This window comes from Neovison vison, chromosome 4 (assembly GCF_020171115.1).
Source record: "Neovison vison isolate M4711 chromosome 4, ASM_NN_V1, whole genome shotgun sequence".
NCBI lineage: Eukaryota > Metazoa > Chordata > Mammalia > Carnivora > Mustelidae > Neogale > Neogale vison.
Window position 1 is genome coordinate 48,987,991 of NC_058094.1, and position 23,722 is coordinate 49,011,712.

At 39.6% G+C, this 23,722-nt stretch overlaps 2 protein-coding genes across 3 annotated transcripts in view; one reads left to right on the forward strand and one right to left on the reverse strand.

Annotated features, from left to right (window-relative positions):
- CPNE3 (copine 3) overlaps nt 1–9,254 on the reverse strand; it is a 49,371-nt gene extending 40,117 nt beyond the window's left edge. The window contains exon 1 of the mRNA XM_044245363.1: nt 9,155–9,254. The gene's annotated coding sequence lies outside the window, so the exon portion shown is untranslated. The remainder of the gene's footprint in view (nt 1–9,154) is intronic.
- A 4,876-nt stretch (nt 9,255–14,130) lies between these two features.
- Nucleotides 14,131–23,722, forward strand: part of RMDN1 (regulator of microtubule dynamics 1) — a 43,369-nt gene continuing 33,777 nt past the window's right edge. The window contains exons 1-2 of one of the 2 annotated variants that reach the window (XM_044245369.1): nt 14,131–14,363; nt 21,509–21,626. In XM_044245369.1, the coding sequence (XP_044101304.1) occupies nt 14,235–14,363; nt 21,509–21,626 (247 nt within the window). In that variant the 5' untranslated portion in view covers nt 14,131–14,234. The remainder of the gene's footprint in view (nt 14,364–21,508; nt 21,627–23,722) is intronic. The other variant, XM_044245367.1, reaches the window with a different exon arrangement.

Sequence of the window (23,722 nt, forward strand, 5' to 3'; positions counted from 1 at the left end):
GCCAGCAGGGTAACCTTGGGGCAGCTGGAATGGGGCCCAGCAACATCAGCAGGACACACCCCATGCAGTGTTTCTCAAACTGTGTGGCTCAGAACAGTAAAAGTGTTTTCCTCGATCTTCCTAAAAAAGTTGGGGAAGGGTAATATGGCAGTCAGTTTAAAAGCCGCCACTACTTGGAGGTCTAAGTCAAACCAACAAGTGTTTACATTAAGAGGTTACTGTGTGGAACACCTGGGTGGCTCAGTCGTTGGGCATCTGCCTTGGGCTCAGGTCAAGCCCCATTGTCGTTGGGCTCCCTACTCAGCGGGAGGCCTGCTTCTCCCTCTCCCATATCCTCCCCCTTGTGCTCTCTCTCTCTCTCACTGTGCTTCTCTCTGTCAAATAAATAAGTAAAATCTTTTAAAAGAGAGATTATTGTGTACCCATTATCATGCTAAGGACAGTGGGGACCTGATACAGCAACAGAAGACCTTGGAACTCATTATAATTCTATTGGGGAGTTCCATTCATTCAACAATTATTTACTGAGTATCTTCAGTGTGTTCCGGCATGCGGTGGGGAAAAAATGCAAAGCAAAAGCAAAATACCTAGCTATCTACATATACACAGAAAGAACACAAACAATATAAAACAGTGTGGTGCAGAGAGGAAGCAATCAAAGTGCCCTCAGAGCTGGAGAAGAAATCTACAGATTTCTATTTTTACTGAGGATTAAAACTACACTCCATTATAAAATAATTTATATTCTTGCCACTTGCCACTTGCCACTTGCTACTGGATCATTTTTTTCCCTTAAAAACAGAGAGTGGGAGAGGGGAAAATGTAAAGAGTTAGTAAATACACGTGGCTAGATAATTTCTGGTTTTTGTTTTCTACAAAATTATCAAAATGCTTCCAAATAATATATTATCTTCTGAACTTTACAAAAAACAACAACAACAACCAAACAAACAAACAAAAAAACCCTAGTAAATTGGGCAAGACAAGGAATAAGTACTATACAGCAAGAGATCAATACACCAGAGCTAAGGCTATAATATCTGGATTGTCCCAGAACATTAATAACATTCATAATAATAATTGTTAACTTTTTAAAACAACACATCGTGTCTATTAGAAAAATAATAATAATTTGCCCAAACATTTAAATTACTTGCCCAAGAAAAACAAGCTAATAAGTAGCAGGGCCAGGACAAGAACCCAGATTTGTTTCCTATCATGCCAGAATGCCCTGAGAGCACTAAGGCCTGTAATTAATCATTACTTAGTATAACAGCAATATTCTCTAATTAATTTCCCTATAGCTTTCTAGTTAGTATAACAAATGTAAATATTCAGCCTGATACAAATTAACGAATACGATCTTACAATATTAGAAGATTAATTTTTAGGCTACAATTACGATTATCTTTCTTAAACAAAAATAACCAGAATAAACAGTAATGGCCAAACAATGGAAGAACTGGAATGGTGTGCATTTACAACACAGCAGTTCCTCCTCAAGACAGCACATTACACTGTGAATTACTTAGGGCTAAGAAAGCATTTTCTTCTTGCTAGAGTCTCTACAAACACAGATCTACGTGGGGGACACAGAATCTCCGTGCTTTCTGAAGGCAGCAGCATTAATTCTCAGGAATATACCACACTTAATAGCCAGAGAAAAACTTATATTAAAGGAATGTACAGTGAGCCTGCCCTGCATTTATTAAGAAAGTGATGCCCAGGGGCGCCTGGGTGGCTCAGTGGGTTAAAGCCTCTGCTTTCGGCTCAGGTCATGATCCCAGGTTCCTGGGATCCAGCCCTGCATCGGGCTCTCTGCTCAGCAGGGAGCCTGCCTGCCTCTCTGCCTACTTGTGATCTGTCTGTCAAATAAATTAAAAAAAAAAGAAAGAAAGAAAGTGATGCCCAGGGACACGTGGGTGGCTCAGGTGGTTAAATGTCTGTGTCTGTCTTGGGGGTCCTGGGATTTAGCCCTGCATCTAGCTTCCTGAGCAGGGAGCCTGCCTCTTCTCCCTCTGCCACTCCCGCTGCCGCTCCCCCTGCTTGTGCTCTCTCACTCTCTCTCTCTGTCAGAAAATAAATAAAATCTGAAAGAAAGGAAAGAAGGAAGGAAGAAAAAAAGAAAGAAAGAAAGAAAGGAAGGAAGAGGGAAAGAGATGCCCACATTTTTAAAAAATACCTGCAATGGAATACTAGCCATGGGGATACATAATTAAAATTACGCCAAGCATTAAAGCACATAAACAGGGGCGCCTGGGTGGCTCAGTGGGTTAAGCCACTGCCTTCGGCTCAGGTCATGGTCCCAGGGTCGTGGGATCGAGCCCCGCATCGGGCTCTCTGCTCAGCTGGGAGCCTGCTTCCTTCTCTCTCTCTCTGCCTGCCTCTCTGCCTGCTTGTGATCTCTCTCTGTCAAATAAATAAATAAAATCTTTAAAAAAAAAAAAAAAAGCACATAAACAGTGAAAAGGGCAAGTTTTCTTTTTAAATGCTAAAAAGGGACCAATGGGAAGGGTCACTGGACCCGGAGTGTGAAAAAATGGAGTATACTTCTCCATCAGCCCTACCACACGTGCCCCAAGGGCTATAACTGCTCTAGGCCTCTGGTTTTTCAACTGTCAATTCTAAGAGTTGAGTCAATCACTTTAAGTAACTTTAAAGCCTCTTCTAGTTACTATTCCCTGACTAATTACAGTGAATATGAACCTGTTTAGGAAGTGGTACTAAAAGAGTAGAAAAATTTAAAAAGTAGAAAATAGCAGAAAATTTGTAAGAACCAAAAAGAGAAATGTAAGGAAAAAAATAACATTTCCCAAATTCAGCTTCCATCTCCCACCACCAAAAAAGCTATACCTGAAAAAATATATATTTAGATACTTGCCCACCAGTTAGGTACCTTTGCTTGAAATTCTTAAATTCTCTATCCCTGGATGACTTGAAAAAGTATAGTATACCAAAACAAAACACCAGCCCCAATCTATTAGGTACATACAGCATAATGAGGAAGTGAGTTTTACTACCATCTATGGAATCTCACATTATTAAACTCCCAGCTCGTATTACAGCAGCGGAAGGAACCAGCATTTGACCACCATTTTTAAAATGAATTTCCAGATTCTTGAATAATCCTGAATAAAATCTGGATAGCAATGCTATTGCTGATATCTGAACATGCAGAATTGGGAAAAGATATATTTTTGTATTACTCTTATTTTATTATTTAAAAAAAAAAAATAAAAGATTTTATTTATATGTCAGAGAGAGCGCACAAGCAGGGGAAGCAACAGGCAGAGGGAAAGCAGGCCCCCGCTGAGCAGGTGCAGGACTCAATCCCAGGACCCTGGGATCATGACCTGAGCAGAAAGCAGATGCTTAACCAACTGAGCCACCCAGGTGTCCCTTACTCTTACTTTAAACACAGAAAGCATGTGCAGTTTTACCCTGTCCTTACTGTTACAAAGTGAGCAATTAACTAAGGCCCCTTCCTTGATTTCTCTAGAAAATTCCTAAGATTGTACTGATCTGTTCTATGACTCATAGCAGGCTATAGAGCTTATTTCACATGCATTTTCTGGTTAGACTGCTTTACTAATCCCAACGGCTGATTTATACACACTTTAGAAATGTCACTGATTATATTGTCAAGCTTATCTAATGAAAAGTTCATAGTATATGCACTGTTAATAAAAGTTAGAAGCAGGGATGCCTGGGTGGCTCAGTTGGTTAAGCAGCTGCCTTCGGCTCAGGTCATGATCCCAGCGTCCTGGGATAGAGTCCCACATCAGGCTCCTTGCTCAGCCGGGAGCCTGCTTCTCCCTCTGCCTATGCCTGCCACTCTGCCTGTGCTCGCTCGCTCTCCCTCTCTCTCTCTGACAAACAAATAAAATCTTAAAAAAAAAAAAAAAAAGTTAGAAGCAGTTGCAACATCACAATGTTGCCTCACTTTAGGAAGCATGCATCTTGGCAAAATTAGCTACAAAGTAAGTATCTACAAAGTGAATCATCTTTTACCAAAAATGGCATTGATAAAAATCAGAGCTGTATCCCCTAGCAGAAATTCCAGGATGCTCAGTTGAAAATGTTAAAATTCCAAGGGCTCAGTAAAGCTGCTGGCAGTTTGGATACTATAAAAAGGCACATCGACCTGCTGAGATTGCTGTCCCTTGGTGTTCAGAGCTATTTAAGAATTCCCCACCTTCTGAAATCTCCTAGATGTTGGGCCAGCCATCAGAACTTCTCACCTGTCCCTACAATCTAACTATGCCCAACTCTAAAAGCACGCTTCCTAAAACTCGGCTCCCTTCCTTCTCTTCCTAGCTGGGCCATACAATATTTAACTGGGCAAGACAGGCATTTCACATTTTGTCACCTTGTGCTTCTTTCCAGTTCATGGTGAACAACGACACAAAATAATTCTTTCAGTTTAAAGCTGGAGCAACTACAACTACTTCATTCTTGAGATTTAAGTTTATACATTGAACAGCGGCACCTGGCAGGCTTAGTTGATAGAGCATGGGACTCTTGATCTTGGGGTTGTAAGTTCACGCCCCACCTTAGTTACAGAAATTACCTAAAAATAAAATATTTTTAAAAAATAATAGTTTTGAATTTTGAGCAAGGACTGTTGAAATGTTTATATATTTCCTGATTTTAAGAATATTCCGTTTATGGTTACTTGGCACATAAATGTCAACTGGTTTTAACTTTCTGGCAACCCTCTTTCTATTTCCCAAACATGAACAGTTTAATAATACTATTCAATCACTAAACGCATATTTATATAGAGTATCTACTGTGGGTCAGGTCATGTTCTGAGGTGTTGGAAGAACAATGAACAAAACAAGTAACCTGCCCTCCTGAGGTTACACTATAGGGAGAAAGACAATAAAAAAGATAAGTAAAAGGGGGTGGGGGAGGGACACCTGGCTGGATCAGTCAGTAAAGCACCGGACTCTTGACCTCAGGGTCATGAGTTCAAGCCCCATGTTAGGCGTGGAACTACTTCTCAAAAAAAAAAAAAAAAAAAAAAAAAAAAAAAAAAAAAGGCAAATAATCAACCTAATGGAATTATATAAGCCTGAAATGGTGAATACCTAAAATGGGGAAACCAGTCTCTTCTGAACAACATATGTTATGTGATATTTGATTCACAGAAAGAGTTTATGTAACATATGTATGGTTATAAAGTGAACAGTAAAACCACTACCCATCTTAGAGTCTTTTGCACCTCTACATCAAGGGCCAGTAAACTTTTTCAGTAAAGGAACAAAAAGTAAATATTGTAGTTTTGGCTGGTCAAGAGGTCACTCATGGTCTCTGTCACAACTACTCAATCTGCCCTGGTAGAATGAAAGTGGCCACAGACTGAACAGACATAGCTGTATTCCAATAAAACTTTATTTACAAAAACAAGCCATGGCCTTGATTTGGCCCACAGTCTGGAATTTGCTGATCCTTACGTCAAAGACTCTGAAGTGTTGGAATCACAGACTCTTAGAACATTGGAATCATAGGCTATTTGACCCAAGGGTCCTACAGCATTAGTTACTGTCTGAATCACAGGATTCTGGAAAGCCACCCTCGAGCCTCAGAGTGTTAGAAGTATAGAGCTTCAGTCCTTACATGTTAGAATCATGTAGATGGTCTGGACATGAGTCAAGGAGTTCTAGCCCTTAGTTGACCAGTATGGTAGCCACTAGTGACATGAGGCTACTGAGCATTTGAAATGTGGTGCCTCTGAGATGACGGAGCATGATTTCAAAGACTGAAATGAAAAAGAAATGTGAGAACTCTCAATAACTTTTTAGATTAATCACATACTGAAACGATTTTTAAATACATTTGTTTAAATAAAATATATCACTAAAAATGTTTTAAAAAGGTAAGTTAGTAAAATATACAGTATGCCAGGTGTTAAAGTGCTAAAGAAAAAACGAAGCAGGGGAGGACTAAGAAGTACTGAAGGCGGGGTACAACTCTAGATATTTTATAACCTTAAGTTGACAACACAATTGGGGAATACTTGTTCTGATTTTCACTTCTTTTCAAATAATCCTGATCCTTAAACAGATGAAAATGTGACCAACAAGTTCCTCTTTACAGTTGCAGATATCGATTTTAATGTGTACTACCATGTTAGAGGAACAGTGAGCTAAAGCTCAGAAACCTGAAGTAGCCTGATGAAAATGCGTATTGCAACCATGCTGTGCTTTGGTAATTTTCACAGGAACCAGACATAATACACCCCCTGGCAACAGGACATTTCAAAATGATTTGCTAAAATGAGTAGTGTTTCCTTCTACTTTTCATGGGAAAACTGTATTAATATGCTATCCATCTAACTTATGTTGGTAAATTCGACGGGTAATATACTGATTTTAATTTTTTTAAAAATATGATTGGAAAAACAATGATTGCCCACTGATAAGCTGTTAAACGCTAAAAAAATACAGCTTCTTCAAAAGAATCCCAATATTCTTCCACAAGCCTCTTCAAATGTAAGCCAGCATAATCAACCTAAATGCAGTTATCATCATCTTACCAAAGTATATATAGCAACTGGCTTTGATTACATCAGACACTCAAGTAATGTAGTTAAATAAAATCTATGATACTTATAGGGGCTCATTTAAACCACCTTCTCAGTCTATCTTTCAACAAATCTTCAACCACCTATTCTACCTAATTGTTGGCCTTTAACCTGCCTAGCGATCCTTATAATATATGTAAGAACACGAAGGAAAAACATTGGTGGGAAGGAAGGAAGCTAACCTGTAGGGTAAAGGTAATAGTGGGTACATTAAAGGAATGCCCAAGTCTGGGGTCCTCAAACTTGTTGAGTACCACCAACAGATGGTATCATTGATCCTTACTAAAAGATCCACCTCAGAGATTATGTTTTTGGTGATCAGTGGTGGCTCATTACAGATCTTTGAAGGTCAAATGTCATTGAGTTGTATTTCATATCCAACACTAACTTTCTCAGTTTTGCTGACAGGCATACTTTCTCACATAATAACTCACTGACTGAAAAAAAAAAAAAAAGAAAAAGGAGAAAAGAAAACTCTAACAATTGTAGGGAAAAAAGCACAGCACAGCAATAGTACTGAGAGAGGAGGAAGATGAGGAAAACTATGTCAAAAGCTATACCAAGAATTGCTAGGAGGTAGGATACAGTGTGAACTGGTTTTCTGAACAGATGCTGCAAAGGAAATATTCAGGACTACAGTGATAGCATTGGAAAGAGTATACAAAAAATACCTGAATATGTGTAAACTTAGGGTGCCTTAAATTTATGTGGAAATCAAGACCACTGTCTATAAAGTGTTTACAGTTAGAAGTGAAAGTAGGAGAGGTGTCCAGTCATTACACAGCCCTAAAAAGACAAAGAATCCTTTTGTTTCCCCCATCCTGAAAACTCCTCTCCCTCTCCATTCTCCAGGAGCTAGATCTGACAGAAGAAATCCTGAAGGAGAACCAACTGCACACTTCATCGTGTCATCGTGCCAGAAATTGTGGGGAGTGCTGAAATTCAGCTCCCTCTTACATCCAGAGAGTCTCAACATGGTCCAGTCCCCAAAACTTGCTTTATTTGAATATTTTCAGCCCAGACTGGGATGCATTTTTCCAAACCATCAGCCAAAAGCAACTGCCTTTAAAAAAATATCTCAGAAAGGCAAAAAAGTGGCCCCGGTACCAAAGATTAATCTACTGGTCTCACTAGAATTGCCGTCATATATGTCATCTGTTCTTAGTTCTCCTTTCTTATCCTTCCTTGCTTCTCTCTACCCATGCTCTATGTTTTGTTTTGTTTGGCTCTGGCCGGCAGCACTCAGAACTGGAGTTTGCAGACCCCAAGTTAATGACAACAGCAAGGTACATGTAGCTATATATGTGGCAGGTGTTTTGTTAAGTGTATTACAAATACGATTTTATTTAATTCACTTAAAAATCCGTATGACATAGGATGTATTTTATCTCTATTTTACAAGCGCAGAAACAGGCTCTAAAAGGTTAAGTAACCTGCCCAAGGTCACACAGCTAACAAACGTCAAAGCATACACTTGAAACCCAGCTAACTAACTGTCTTATCCCAAGCAGAAATGTTCTTTACATTAAGCCATTAGGCCTGTGCCCTGAAATCATACAGAGACCTGAAACCCACCCCTAGTCGTACTGTTTAGCACTTCTGTAGTTTGGTAAATTATTTAATCCGAGTCCCGAGTATGAAACAGAGTAACAATACCACCTAAGTCTGTGACCATTAAATGAACTAACAAATACAAATATTTTCTAGGACAGTGTTTATGGATCACTAACCAAAAATCGCTATATTCAACCCCGTATTGCTTCTGTTTCTCTATTTGATTTATTGAGGCAGCCACAAAAAGATTAAGCAGAAACTGTGGGTCATCAACCAAGTGCAACGTTAATGGTCTGTATCCTCTGTCTCCCAGAGGTTCTGGCACTGCAAAACCAATGCAACTGCATTTCCTCCACGTCCCTGGTTGTAGTGAGTCCAAAGCCCTAGAGAGAAGAATGTGGGAGCCAGAGCCGGAACAGGAGCTCTTAGGAAACCCTGTCTCACAACTTCTGCTCCGCTATGATATCAAAGAGTTACCTTTTCCCGCCCCACCTAGCTGCTTCTCCTGGAACCCTCAGCGGCTCCGAAGCGTGCCTGTTCCTCCGAGCATTCGATTCTAAGCGAGGAACCCTGACCCAGCCCCTCGCCCCACTGGGCGCTGCGGATTTTTCCAAACGTGTCACCTCCCCTGGGCCTCAGGCCCGACCCTCCCTGCTGGGGTAAGCTGGCGAGCTGGACACCGCCCGCCCAGGTGCACGAAAGCCAGGCCCAGGAGGCTTCTCGCGGCCCACAGCTTAGCCCCGAACTCTGGCTTCTCCGGAAGGCGTCAGCCAGCCCCAAGCCTCCCCAGGCTCGTACGCTGAGGCTCGAGAGTCCCCTGCGCGCTCCGGCCGATCCCTCGCCGCACCGAGCCCAGGGTGCACTTCCAGCGCGAGGGCCGTGTGGGCCCCACCGCGCGGAGCCTGCGGGCCGGGTTTCTCCCCGAGCGGGCTCTCTTTCTCCCCCACGGGATCTGTGGATTGTTGGGGCCCCGCTACACCAGCCCCGAAGCAGACAGAGGCCCGCACTCACATCCGGCTCTCAGTGGGGTAAATCAGGCAGGGGTGGAGACCAGGCAGGCAGAATCCACTAGGTATCCGGGGCACAGGGATTCACAGGAACCCGAGGCCGAATGGGCAGGGGGGCGGGGCGGGGCGGGGAGGGGCTAAGGTGAAGCCCCGCCCACTGTGGCCTCGGACCGCCCACTACTGACTCTTCCCTGTACCTAGGGAGTAGACCGGTGCTTCCAGGTCTTTTAGGAGGTGTCTTGCTTATGGAAGGCCCCAGCTGATTTTAGACACAAAAATGAGTTGCTTGGTGCACAAAAAAATTTTTCAGAAGGATAAACGAATTAAAATATTTGAGAAAATTTATACTATCTGAAAAACAAGGAAAAAAATCACAAATGCGAACTCCTAAACATTCTTATTTACAACTTTTCAATGTACGCACTATCCGAGTCATTTTGCATCTGAATCTCATTTAATTCTCACAATTTTGTGACGTAGTTAGTGCCATTAACCCCGTTTCACAAAAGAGAAAACTGTGATTGAGTAACTTGAAATATGATAGCTGAGTAACTGGTCTACTCGCCTGAAGTCACAGATTCTAAGTAAACTAATTTCAAAGCATTCTGCTTGACTGCTACTTGATGCTGCCTAAACAAACTACCACGGAAAATACTGCTACATTTGACTACTAGAAATTGAGAACGTCTGCCGAAGGAAAACAGGGACAAAATCATTCAGCAAACACGTGAGAAAAATATTTGCTACAAACCTGATATTAAAGGAAGGATTAGTATCTAAAGTATAAACTGATTAAAAAAAAAAAAAGGAAAATGGGGTGGCTCAGTCGGTTAAGCATCTGCCTTCACATCATGATCCCGGGGTCTTGGGATCAAGTCCTGCTTTGGTCTCCTTGCTCAGCAGGGAGCCTGCTTCTTCGTCTGCCTGCTGTTCTCCCTGCTTGTGCTCACACTCTCATTTTCTCTTTCTGACAAATAAAAAAATAAAATCTTTTCAAAAAATAGAAAAATGAGCAAAAGATATATTTTTTGTAACTGCAGAAGACAGGGGTACCTGAGTAGCTTGGTCCCTCAAGTGTTTGCCTTTGGATCAGGTCCTGATCCTGGGGTCCTGGGATGGAGCTCCACAGCAGGAAACATGCTTCTCCCTTTACCCCCTGCTCCTGCTTTCTGTCACTCTCTCTCTTTCTCTCTCTCTCAAATAAATAAATAAAATCTTAAAAAGAAAAATTGCAGAAGACTATGGAAAATGAAACAAATGAGTACTTTCCTAAGTTAAAAAAAAAGACTTTTAATCCAAAAAATGCAAAAAAATCACTTTTAAATAATTATATCATTGCAAGTGAAGATTCATTCATTTATTTATTGAACACCTATTGGGTGCCTACTATAGGCCAATCATTGTTCTAGTCTTGTGATTAACTAGTGACATACAGAATTTTCTAAACTAGAAGAACAAATAAGTTATTAAAAACAAATGAGATGATTTCAGATAGTCATAAGTACCATGAGGGAAGTAATAGAGGGTAAAGTGATAGGGAGGACATTGGGGATAATGGAAGGCTTTTGTTTTGTTTTGAAGATTTTATTTTTAAGTAATCTCTATTCTCACCATGAGGCTCGAACTCACAACCTGCAAATCAAAAGTCGCATGCTCTAATGACTGAGCCAGCTAGGTGTCTCACATGGGAACTTTTTTGGATTGAGTATGAGGGAAAGTCTCTCTGAGGCAGTGATATTTGATTGAAACCTGAAAAACAAGAAAGAGCAAGTCATTCAAAGATCTGAGATCAGAGGAATGATAGACAAAGACAGAAAAAGACTTAGCCAATTGCAGGGACAGAAACAAGACTTTCGTGGTTGGAGGACAGTAGGGAAAAGGAAGAGAATTGCTTTATTTTGTTTTTACTGAAGGTTATAAAGACAAATTTGTTTTACTTTTGGTTCTGATTTTACATTTAAGTGAAAGTCCTCCGATTTTTAGGTGAAATTTAGGTGAAAGTTTCAAAATTTCAAAAATACATATCCATATCCATACCTAAACTTCCTGACTTTTGGCTCTACTAAAATAGGGAAAGAAATAGAGACGAGAGTGGTTTTACATTTTTTTATATTTTTATAGTTTTAGTACCCACTATGGCTTCAGCTTAGGTCATGATCTCAGGGTCTTGAGATGGAGTCCCATGTTGGGGCTCTTTGCTCAGTGGGGAGTCTACTTCTCCATCTCCCTTTGCCCCTCCCTCCATTCTCACACACTCTCTTTCTCTCTCAAATAAATAAATAAAATCATTGAAAAAAATAAAATAAAGAAAAGAAAGATGAATAGAAATTAACGAAGTAAGAAAGAGTAGAGTGGGATGGGAACAAGGGGGAGGGTGACAAGTGTAATGGGAAGGAATCCTGACAGAGAGAATATCATGTAGGGAGGTCTGAAGCTCATTGTAGAAAAGAAAAGATAGTGTGCCTGGAGTCAAGAGAGAAATATTACAGACTTACAGAAACTAAAGAAACATGACAGTTAAATGCAGCACATAAAAATATAATCAGGATTTGATCTTAATTTGGGAAAAAGTGGTTGCTATCTAGGACCGCTTGGGGGCAATAAACAAAATTTATTTATTAAATAATAGTGTTCAGTCAATTTCAATTTCCTGAATTTGATAGTTGTACTGGGACTAAATGAGAGAATATCTTTGTTTCTAGGCACAAAGCATCATGATATCTATAATCTACTCTCAAAAGATTCAGCAACAAAAAATAATAATTGGAAGATAATATAAATGTTACATGTAATATATATAAAGGAAGATAAATAAAATTTGACAAAATGTTAACAATGGCTGAATCTAGGTGAAGAAATGTGAGTTCCTGCAATTTTCCTAAGGATCTAAAATTTTTTTTCAAAATAGAAAATTTCATTAACATTTCACTCTGTTGGGATGCCTGGCTGGCACAGTAGGTAAAGTATGTGACTCTTGATCTCAGGGTTGTATGTCTGAGCCCCATGTTAGGTGTAGAGATTACTTAAAAATAAAATCTTTGAAAAAATTTACTCTGGCTAAGATATCAGAAACTCAATTTCAGGATTCTCATGGCATCCAGTTATATGAACATATTATTTAGGAATATTGAGGTAACTATCAGTAGAAATATGTAAAAATGGTTCCCTCTGGATAAAAAGACTAAGGTTCAGAAAAAAGTTAAGAAGAGACTCTATATGTTTTTTAAAATATACTTTAAAAACAAAGAAAATAAGGATATTACTAATGCAATCATAAAGAAATGTGGGAGATTTAATGGGAAGATGTGGAGGCAGCAATCATATAAAAGCATTGGACTTGGAGTTCAAAGACATGGATTATAGTCTTCTAGTCTTCCAACAACATCTATTACCTATATATCCTTGGTTAATCTATTTGAGCTATAGTTCTTTTGTTAATTAATTTGACATACCCATTATTTCACAAGGTAGTTGGAAAGAACATGAAATAAGTATGTGCTATTGTACTATGTAATACTACATAGGTAATACATAAATGTAATCTAATTCTAAAGAAACTATGATTATCTTCCCTTATTGCCCATAAAAAAAAAACACTTACATAATCCGGATAGTATGTACTCCATTTGCAGCTCATGTTTTCACCCACATCAGTCTTGAAGTAAGATTTAAAACTCTTTGATCCTTCCCAAAATATTCCACCCTGGTGAGGGGTATTAAGCTTTTTTTTTTTTTTTTTTAAGATTTTTATTTATTTATTTATTTGACACACACACACACACACACACACACACACAGAGATCACAAGTAGGCAGAGAAGCAGCAGAGAGAGGGGGGAAGCAGGCAGAGGCCCAATCCACTGAGCCACCCAGGCGCCCGAGACGTATTAATCTTGTTAAATATTTTGAGGAGAAACCAAGGGCTTGCACCACACATCCCACAGCAAACAAGGTCATCAACTTTCTCTCAAGAGGCCTCCTCTCCCTAGTCTTTTCTGATGTGAAATGTTGTGGTTTGGGAGCAGTCAAGAAAGAATTATTGAGACAACTTCAGTGCAAAAAGAGTGGTTTTACTAAAGCACATGGACAGGACCTAGGGGCAGACAAAGCTCTCTGGGGTTGTAAGGAGAGGCTGATTACATACTTTCAAGTTGGGGGGGGGGGTGTTTAGGGATAGGGTAAGTCTCCAAGGAATTTGGAAGCAAATTTTCCAGGACCTTGAAGGGCTAGCTCTTAGGAAAAGGTCATTTAATACTGTCTAATAAAACCGTAGTCATGAGATCCTTCAGATGTATATTAGTGTGCTGCATGTTTTGAGGATGATTGCTAACATATATACATATATCTTGGGGGAGGGGGAAGGTATAGATAAAGGAAATTTCCAAAGGGATTTTTATAGTGTCTTAGAGGTTAGGCTAATGTCAAAGGTTGCCTGAGGTAGCTAAGCTCCTTGAGGGAGGTACTTGTCAATGGGCTGTAAGTTGTATGGACATTTAATTTTTTTTTCTTTTCTTTCTGTTCTCCACATCGTTTTCTACTAAGACCAGCTTGGGCTTCACATTCTTTATCTTCTCTGGCTTCTCTATCCCCTCAAGAACTCCTCCTCCTAACTGTCAATCTCTTCTTCACTTTCGTTATGTGGAACAGTTTAATTCTTCCAAGTATTTATTTCCAAAAAGGACTGCCTATTACTCTATCTTTGAAGGCAGCAGAGAATTATAAATAATAGATCGGGTTTTTTTTTCTTGCATATTTAAATTATCGGGGCTACCAGAGAATTTCCAATTCTCTTCTGGTGTTAATCCTATTCCAAAGCCAGGACAGGCCCCAGAAGGTATGTATGGGCAGAAACCATATAGCATGCAAAAGGGAACGGTCTCAAGGCGCAGGCGCGAAAGGGCAGCAAAGTCCCACCCAATCCGGTATTTCCCTCCCCGTGAACCTGTGGACCGGAAATCGTTTAGCGGAAGAGGCGGCCTGGAAGGGGGAAGTCGCGTTTTTTCTGGGAGGACTGGGGAGAATTACTTTCCGCTGCGCTCCACAGCGGAGCAAAGGGTTGAAGGGTCAGTCCGTGTGTTGCAGGTCATGGCGCTGGCCGCTCGCCTCTGGCGCTTTCTGCCTTGGGGACGTCGCGTCTTTCCGGGACCTTGGCTCTCGAGGGGTGTTGCTGGCAGCCGCGGGCTGTGCTGTACTAGGCGACTCCGCGGCTCTGAGGTATCCCCGCCGCCCTCCCGCTCCCCTCACTACTGGCTGGGCTCCGGCACTCTCTTGTTCTGCTTGGCTGCGCCGCATCGCCATGGGGAATGTGGTGAACTGAGGAAGGTAGTACTCGTGCCAGGTGTTCCTGGAGCTCCCCAGGTGGCTGCGACGGACAGGTCCTCTCCCTTTCGCAAGGCTACTTCTCTGAAAACTGGGGTCGGAGGAGGAATGAGGCCCCCAGCCCCTTCTTCCCCGACAGTCCGGGAATCCTGCTGGTCTTTCCTGAGTGAAAACAGAGAACTTGGCGGGGGGCGGGGGGCGGGGGTGGAACTTGACCGCCGTGAAAATGTTTACTTTTGGCGATGCTCTACAGAGCCTAAGGCTCTTAGTCTCCCAGACTTTGAAAAGTTTGTGGTGTGATTTTGAAAATTACTTCGACTTAGAAGAAGAGATTTTGTACAATTTAGGTTTAAAATGTTTCGTTTGAGTCCTTTGTTTTATCTGCATAATGTTAAGGAAAGGATGTCGGATTATTGTCATCCTGTCAGTGAGAAGTGTTATTTTAACCACTTTTTAGAAGAGGAAACTGAAGTCAGGCTAAATGATGTATCCAAGTCAAACAGCTAGAAATATCTTGGATTTGATGGCTGGTAAGATACCTACATGTATTGCATATAGTCACTGTGCTAAAAAAAAAAAAAACAACTAGAGAAGATAGAAAAAAATCAAGAGAGACTAGAAAAATTTTTAAGTAATAAAACTCCACTCTGAGCCAAAGGCAATAAAAAACATTCTTCCTTGGGGCACCAGGTTGGCTCAGTGGGTTAAAGCCTCTGCATTCCCGCTCGGGTCATGATCCCAGGGATCCAGTCCGCATCGGGCTCTCTGCTCAGCAGGGAGCCTGCTTCCTCCTCCCTCTCTGCCTACTTGTGATCTCTGTCTGTCAAATAAATAAATAAAATCTAAAAAACAAACAAAAACCATTCTTCCCTAAATAAATTGAATTTTGGGGGAGTTGAAACTCATATTACAGCTTTCTAGTTTTTCGTGAGTTTTTGGAGCCCTTTTCATTTGTTTTTCTTTTTCCTAAATCTTTCTCTCAGCATAATGTTAATAAGTTGAGTTGGAGATACGTTCCAGGAGTTTGTTGAGATTGGGAGGTAATGCTGAGTGGCTGAGATTTAATTTTTCTGTCCTTTTCTGTATGTAATCTGTGTTACAAAACACTTCTCTGAACGTTTATTTTTCAGCAGACTTGACTGAGTGCTTACTATGAATAAGGCTCTGTTCTAAGCTGTGGAGGTACATTGAACATGAAAAACAGAAACACCTTTCCTCATTGATCTTACAGGTTAGAAGGAAAGGTAGTTGAGTAAATGTAATTAGTGCAAAGTGTTTGGAAAAGAGAAGCAAAGTTATATTTAACCTGATCTTGAAGGGAGGAAGGGGGAAAGTGTGAACAATTAGAGATAAGCTCTAAAGAATGATTGGAGATTAATGAGTAATGGAAGATGAGGAGAAAAGAATATTCCAGTGAAGAGAGTAGCATGATATAGGCCCTGAGGTAAGAAAAAATGGTATTTTTGAGTACCAGAAATTAGGACTGGAACCTGAAATAGGAGAATAAACAGATAAAAACCGAGGCTGAAAAATCAGGCGAGTGCCAGTTTATTAGTTATCTATTACTGCATAGCAAATTATTGCACAGCTTAATGGTTTAAAACAGCAAACATAATCTCACAGTTTCTTTGGTTATCAAATCCAGGTGAGGCTTAGCTGGGTGCCTCTGGCGGAAGGTTTCTCAATGAAGGATTGAATCAGTGTTCAGCTGCTGAGGTTTCATTTGAGGGCTCCATTTAGAGGTAGAGGGAAAGTTATGCCTGTAACCTCACTCATGTAGTTGGAGGCATGCCTTTGTACTCACTTGGAAGGCTTCTCGAAAGGGCTGCCTTAAGACACAGCAGCTTCCCCCACGCAGGCAAGCAATCAAAGAAAACACAGGAGAGAATGAGTGTCAAAGATGGAAGTTGCAGTTTTTTTATAACCTAATCTTGAAGTAATATCCCCTCACTTTGCATATTCTGTTTCTTTAAAGAGAGCCAGTAAGTCCAGCCTACATTTAAGGGAAGGGAATTACAGAAAGGAGTGAATATTAGAAGTACAGAAGGGAGAAATCTTTCTTCCCAGGATTCTTCCAGCTGGTTTCGGAATTAAATTGACATGGGACAAAAGGAACAAAAACCAAAGTTTTATTATGTGTACATGGAGGTCCAGTAGTGAAATTGAAACCCAAAGAAATGACCAAGGCAGGCAGTTTTTATACATCTTAGACTTAATAAATTTGTGAGTAATTGGCAGAAAGAAAACATGTTTGGGAGCTTTAATCAGTAAGGAATTTTAAGCAGAATTTAGGTTGAGGTAGTAGATTTGTAACATGGCTTGTTTCTTCTACTGCTTTCTAGGTTTTAACGTACCTATCTCTGATGATGAGGGTGTCTTTTTACTTAGTACCTCTTAGTACCAGGAGGGTATTTTTCATATGGGAGATTTATTTCCTTTTTCAGCGGATCAGAGGACGGTCTCAGTATTCTTGGACCAGCAGTTTCCCAACTACCTTCAATTAGGAATAATCAGTAAACCATTGTGGTACATTTTGGGGTAGCCTACCCTGGGCCCTGACAAAAGGCAGGGATTATTTGGGGTCATTTTAATTAGTATTTCTGTATATTTTTAAATTGAGATATAATTGACATGTAACATTAGTTTCAGGTGTATGACACAATGATACAACATTTGTACATATTGCCAGATGATCCCCACAGTAAGTAAAGTTAACATCTGTCTCTGCAAGTTTTTTTCTCTTGAAGAAAACTTCTAAGATTTACTCTCTTAGGGGAGCCTGGGTGGCTCAGTGGGTTAATGCCTCTGCCTTCGGCTCAGGTCATGATCCCAGGGTCCTGGGATCAAGCCCTGCATCAGGCTCTCTGCTCTGCTCAGGAGCCTGCTTCCTCCTCTCTCTGCCTGCCTCTCTGCTTACTTGTGATCTCTCTCTGTCAAATAAATAAATAAAATCTTTTTTTTTTTTTTTAAGATTTTTATTTATTTATTTGATAGAGATCACAAGTAGGCAGAAGGCAGGCGGGGTGGGGGGGGGGAAGCAGGCTCCCCGCTGAGCAGAGAGCCTGATGTGGGGCTCGATCCCAGGACCCTCAGATCTGACCTGAGCTGAAGGCAGAGGTTTAAACCACTGAGCCACCCAGGCGCCCCATGAAAACATGGTAGATGTTAAAAGTACTTTATAGTAAGACTAGAAGAAAGCCAAGTACCTACCATGGGAGAATTCCAATATTTAAGAGAAGGAGGAGCTGACAGAAAATTAGGAGGAAAACTGGGAGATGGTAAGGACACATTCCTTTCCATCTAGTGATAAGTTTGTATTTTGGAATTCCTTCTAACTTGAACTTAGTATAATTGGTGTTGAAGAAAAGTCTTATCTAAGAGATAGCCTCTTTGGTTTAACAAATATTTTTTGAGAATTTTAATGTGAAAGGCATTGTCAGGTATTGAAGATACAAAGTAAAATGGCACATTCAAGCTGTCTCAGACAGTTTCACAAGTTGTTAAGTTGTTAGTATCTTCAGGGGTCACTGAATCCTGATTATTTTAATTGGTTTTTTAGTTCCAAAACATGATCTTTTTTTTTTATTTTTTTTTTAAAGATTTTATTTATTTATTTGACAGAGAGAAATCACAAGTAGACGGAGAGGCAGGCAGAGAGAGAGAGGGAAGCAGGCTCCCTGCTGAGCAGAGAGCCCGATGCGGGACTCGATCCCAGGACCCTGAGATCATGACCCGAGCCAAAGGCAGCGGCTTAAACCACTGAGCCACCCAGGCGCCCCCCAAAACATGATCTTTATCTATTTTCTCACAGATGAGCAGGAAGCTGCTTTACATAACTAAATTAGTCAGAGCTCCACTGGAAAACTGTCACTTTATTAATTTACAGTAAGAAATACAAATGTCAGCTGCCCAACAGCGAATTTTCTCCACTCTCAGAAAGCCACAATATTGTTGAGCATGATACCAGCAAGGGACTTGAACACCTTGAATGTGTAGTTTTCTCAAGCTATAATAGTCTATGTAAACTTTTCATACATGTGATATACCTGCCATAAAAATAGGGAACCAGGGGCATCTGGGTGGCTCAGTGGGTTAAGCCTCTGCCTTCAGCCCAGGTCAGATCTCAGGGTCCTGGGATCCAACCCTCATTGTTCTTTGCTCAGCAGGGAGCCTGCTTCCTCCTCTCTCTGTCTGCTGCTCTGCCTACTTGTGATCTCTCTCCCTCTGTCAAATAAATAAATAAAATCTTTAAAAAAGTAGGGAATCAGGAAACTTACTGATGATATCTTTAGTCTTTTTCTTTTATGTACTAGCACCATAGATCCACATCCCCAAACCCTCTGCTCCTAAACCCATCTTGTTTCTCTTTGGTAAATATGAATAAACTAAAAAAATTAAATGTTAAAATTGTGATTATGTCAAATTCAGTTTTCCTATTTTGCTGTTGATTTGTTTTGAATCCAGTTGTGTGTAATATCTTGAATATTCATACACAAGAAAGTAACGCACTCAGCAAATTGGAATATGTGGGATTCCTCATTCCTATCCTCGATCCTTATGAGAAGTTAAAATATGGGTCAGATATAAGTCCTGCAAGAGAGTCAAGAATGGCTACAAGGTTTTTAGTTTGCTTCTTTGTTTTTTTAACCTAAGAGAGGAAAGAGTTTCTTTTTAACATGAAAGGGAGAGTTGTGAGGTGGGTAAAGTTGAGGGAAATAGTACTTGTTTTGGCTAATAAATGTGAGATACTTGTGCTTCATGTGGAGATAGATGTTGATTAAGCTGCTGGATATATGATTCTGAAGTTTAGAGGAGTCACCCAGGCTTCATATTACATTTGTCAGTTTTTGGCACATTGATGCTATTTAAAGACAAAATCACCAAAATGATAGAAATAGAAGAAAGAAGGTCTGGGGACAAAGCCCAAAACATACCTGGCTAAGGAGGAACCAACCAAAGAAAAGCAGCAGCTGTTGAAACCAGAGAAAATGAATGATAGTAGTGTTCCAAAAGCCAAGTGAAAAGTGTTTCAAGAGTGAGACAACCAGCAAGTGCTGAGGAAAGGGGCTGGATGTATTACAGAAAAGCTTGAGGATGAGGGGGGAGGGGTTTACAAATATCTTTTATCTTGATTGTGGTGATAGTGATGGTTTCATGGGTTTATATGCATGCTTTAATGAATTGTACATGTTATGTATATACAATTTATAGTATGTCCTTATATGTCAATAAAACTTTTATTTTTTTAAAAGATTTTATTTTATTTGAAAAAGAGAGAGAGGGGTGCACAGGTGGGGGGGAGGGGCAGAGGGCATGGGGGAAGCAGACACCCCTGCTGAGCAGGGAGTCCAATGCGGTGCTGGATCCCAGCACCCTGGGATCATGACCTGAGTCAAAGGCAGAGGCAGAGGCTTAACCGACAACCACCCAAATGCCCCTCCATAAAGATGTTTTAAAAAATTAAACAGGGCGATTTGGTGGCTCATTCAGTTAAGCATCTGCCTTCAGGTCATGATCCTGGAGTCCCTGCATGGAGCTGTTTATCATGCTTCCAGCTTCTCCCTCTGTCCCTTCCCCTGTTCATGTTCTCTCTTACTGTCTCTAACATAAGTAAATAAAATCTTAAAAAAAATTAAACTTCCATTCATAATTTAAAAAAAAAAAGGAAGTGATTAGCTGTCAAATACTGTTGATAGGTCAAGGAAGCTGAAAATTCAGAATTGACTATAGGAGTCCTTGATTACCTTAACTGGAATACCATGAGTGGGTGTTGGGATAAAAGTGGTTTGTGTGAGTCCAAGAGAGAAAGTGGAGACAGGGTACTGATAACTTTTTAAAAGTTTGCTGAAAAGAGAAGTTAGACATGAGACTAAAGGGAGGAGTGAATTCAAGAGGAAGCTCTTTGTTTTTAAGGGAGAAATAATGACTTACGAAAATAGTATAGCTTGTTTTTATATCAGTGGGAATGAATCAACAGAAAGGGAGAAAAGGTTACTATCTTGTGAAAGAGAACAAACTGTTGTAGGAAAGAATTGGTAGAGTGATATCTGTATATTCCTTTGCCATTGGTCTTGAGAATTCTGGCCATAATACTGAAAATTAATTTAAGAATCTGTTTGGATATGCTCTTTATTTTATTCATTGTTTATTTCAAAACTGTGGGTTTTGTAGATCACTTTTGAAGATATCTTTAAATCCATGTACATTTTTATATGTAGTAATCACCATATTTGATATTTTTCATCTTGTCTAGTCTTAGGATTGGTACTTATTGTATATTAGTATCTCATATTTTATTTCATAGTTATAATATCCATGCCTCCTCAAATAAAACGTAGATCTTGTAGTCCAGCACTTAGCATGACTGTTATTTTTAGATAAATTACTATTGTTAGCCTTAGCCATTGTTAAGAATCTTTTCTTCAGAGTATGCTCTCCCTCTAATGTAACTATGTGAAATAGTTTTTTTGTTTTTTATATTATTTTTATTAACATATAATGTATTATTTGCCCCAGGGGTACAGGTCTGTGAATCGTCAGGCTTACACACTTCACAGCACTCACCATAGCACATACCCTCCCCAATGTCCATAACCCAACTACCCTCTCCATATGCCCCCTCCGCCCAGCAACCCTCAGTTTGTTTTGTGAGATTAAGAGTCTCTTATGGTTTGTCTCCCTCCTGATCCCATCTTGTTTCATTTTCTCCTTCCCTACCCCCCACAACCTCCCACCCTGCCTCTCAAATTCCTCTTATCAGAGAGATCATATGATAATTGTTTTTCTCTGATTGACTTATTTCACTCAGCATAATACCGTCTAGTTCCATCCACATCGTTGCAAATGGCAAGATTTGTGAAATAGTTTTACTGAAGAATTTGATGAAGTACATTTTGAGCTTCCAATATTCTATTTAGGATTGATTGCTTTAGGGGTAGAAGTTGTAATTTTTTTTTTTAATTGATGTAATTTTTGCTTAGGGTAGCTATTCCTTCAATAGTTTGCTTTTGATTTATTTCTGACCATAATTGTTTTCACAGGTGATGGGAAATCTAGGAGCTTTCAAAAGAAGCCTTTTATTCTCAGCTTTACCTTATTTGGGTTTTGAAGCATACCAAGTATTTTCCCAGGCTGCTATGGTTCATGCCACAGCCAAAGGTAAGCCTAAGCTAAGTATGTGTACTACTTAGAGATAATTATGTTTGTTATATTTTGTTAGTAACTTTGAGTTATTTTTGAATAATGAAACTTTGTTCTAATATTTCTGCTTTTCTCTCTATTCATCGAGTCTGATTTTATATATATGTATTATATATATTATATCTGTATGTTTATATCTCTGTGTGAATATATATATGTGTGTATTTGTAATTTCTTCCAGCAACTATAGCTCCTTCAGTGGGAAATACTCTTTTATTTATTTATTTATTTATTTATTTTTAAAGATTTTATTTATTTGACAGAGAAAGACAGCAAGAGAGGGAACAGAAGCAGCAGCAGCGGGAGTGGGAGAGGGAGCCCGATGCAGGGCTGGATCCCAGGACCCTGGGGTCATGACCTGAGCCAAAGGCAGACGCTTAACGACTGAGCCACCCAGGCGCCCCGGAAATACTCTTTTAGTACTTTGTAGTTTTATGGGACCTTTGGACTAAGAATGTTTTTTATATTTATAAGGGGTTGAGGGATTGGGAGAGAGGGATATAACACAGATTATATCTATATCTGGCCCTTATGACATAATAATTCTTTTGTTTCCTTAATTCCAAGGTATTACACTCTTCTTGATATAGTTAAGAAACGCCCAATTACTTTGAGGTAAAAGTATTTTCTAGTATTCTTATTATTTTTTTTTTTTACAAACAAAATGCAGTTTAGTATTAAATATCAAGTAACTGATTTTAAAATAGTAAAACTCTATCAGATTTCTTACTTGATATACTTTAGGTAAGTACATAACAAGACTTGCCATATTTAAAAGACATTAACTAAACCAGTTGTGTGTGACAGAGGCAAAATTTTAGTGTATTAGAGAAAAATTTTTAATTTATGTGTCAAGCTTTTTTTGTTTTTTATAGTCCCCACCTTTTAGTCATTAAGAAGTGATTGGGGAAAGAAGCAGAGATTTTATTTTGAATAGATGTTCTTATTAAAGCTGTAATAGATGAATATGAGAATATTGGGTAAAAACTGCTAGTCATTGATTTCAATTTCTCATGTTTATTCTTGTCTTTAAAAGAGTAGATAAGGGGTGCCTAGATGGCTCATTCCGTTAAGTGACTGCTTTTAGTTTAGGTCATGATCCCAGATCAAGTTCCGTATCAGGCTCCCTACTCTGCAGAGAGCGTACTTCTCCCTCTGCCTCTTTCTGTTTCTCATGAATAAAAAAATAAAATAAAATCTTAAAAAAAAAAAAGCAGATAATTAACAATTGTTTTTGTTTTATCTTTCCTTTTTTTTAACATATAATTTTTATGATGGATAAAGTAGAGAACTTGGTTCCCTGGAGTTTTCACCTAACTTCAGTTCTCACAGCAACCTTGTAAAACAGTAGGGACAAACTGTATTATGACGTGATAATAATTTTTAAAAATGTATCCCTGAGAGATGTGCCCAGTGGTTGCTGTTATAATATTTTTCTCATTGTGTTTGTGTGTCTTCCATCTTAGGTGTTTTTGAGTTGTTTTATTTTTGTTTTTCTGTCTATTTTTTATTTTTTAATTTTTTTATTAATTCTGTACCCAACATGGGCTGGAACTCAGGACCTGGAGATCAAGAGTCAGGACCTCTACTGTCTGAGCTAGCCAGGCTCCACGCATTATAGTATTAACTTTTTTTTAATAATTTTTTTTTAAGATTTTATTTATTTATTTGACAGAGAGATCACAAGTAGGCAGAGAGGCAGGGGGAGAGAGAGGGGGAAGGAGGCTCCCCAGTGAGCAGAGAGCCTGATGCGGAGCTCGATCTGAAGACCCTGAGACCATGACCTGAACTGAAGACAGAGGCTTAACCCATTGAGCCACCCAGGTGCCCCTATAGTATTAACTTTTGAAAAAGAAGTCCGCAGTTTAACTTCTTTAGAGTCAAAGTGTCAGAGCAGAGATTAGTACTCTAATCTTTTTTTTTTTTTTGTCTGCACACTTAGTTTCAGTGTGCTTTAACACCCTTTCCGTACAGAAATGAGTGCAAAGATGTAAAATATGGCACTTTGAAAAGCAATGCTGAAATCAACTTTAGCTTTTAATGGTGATAGTCCA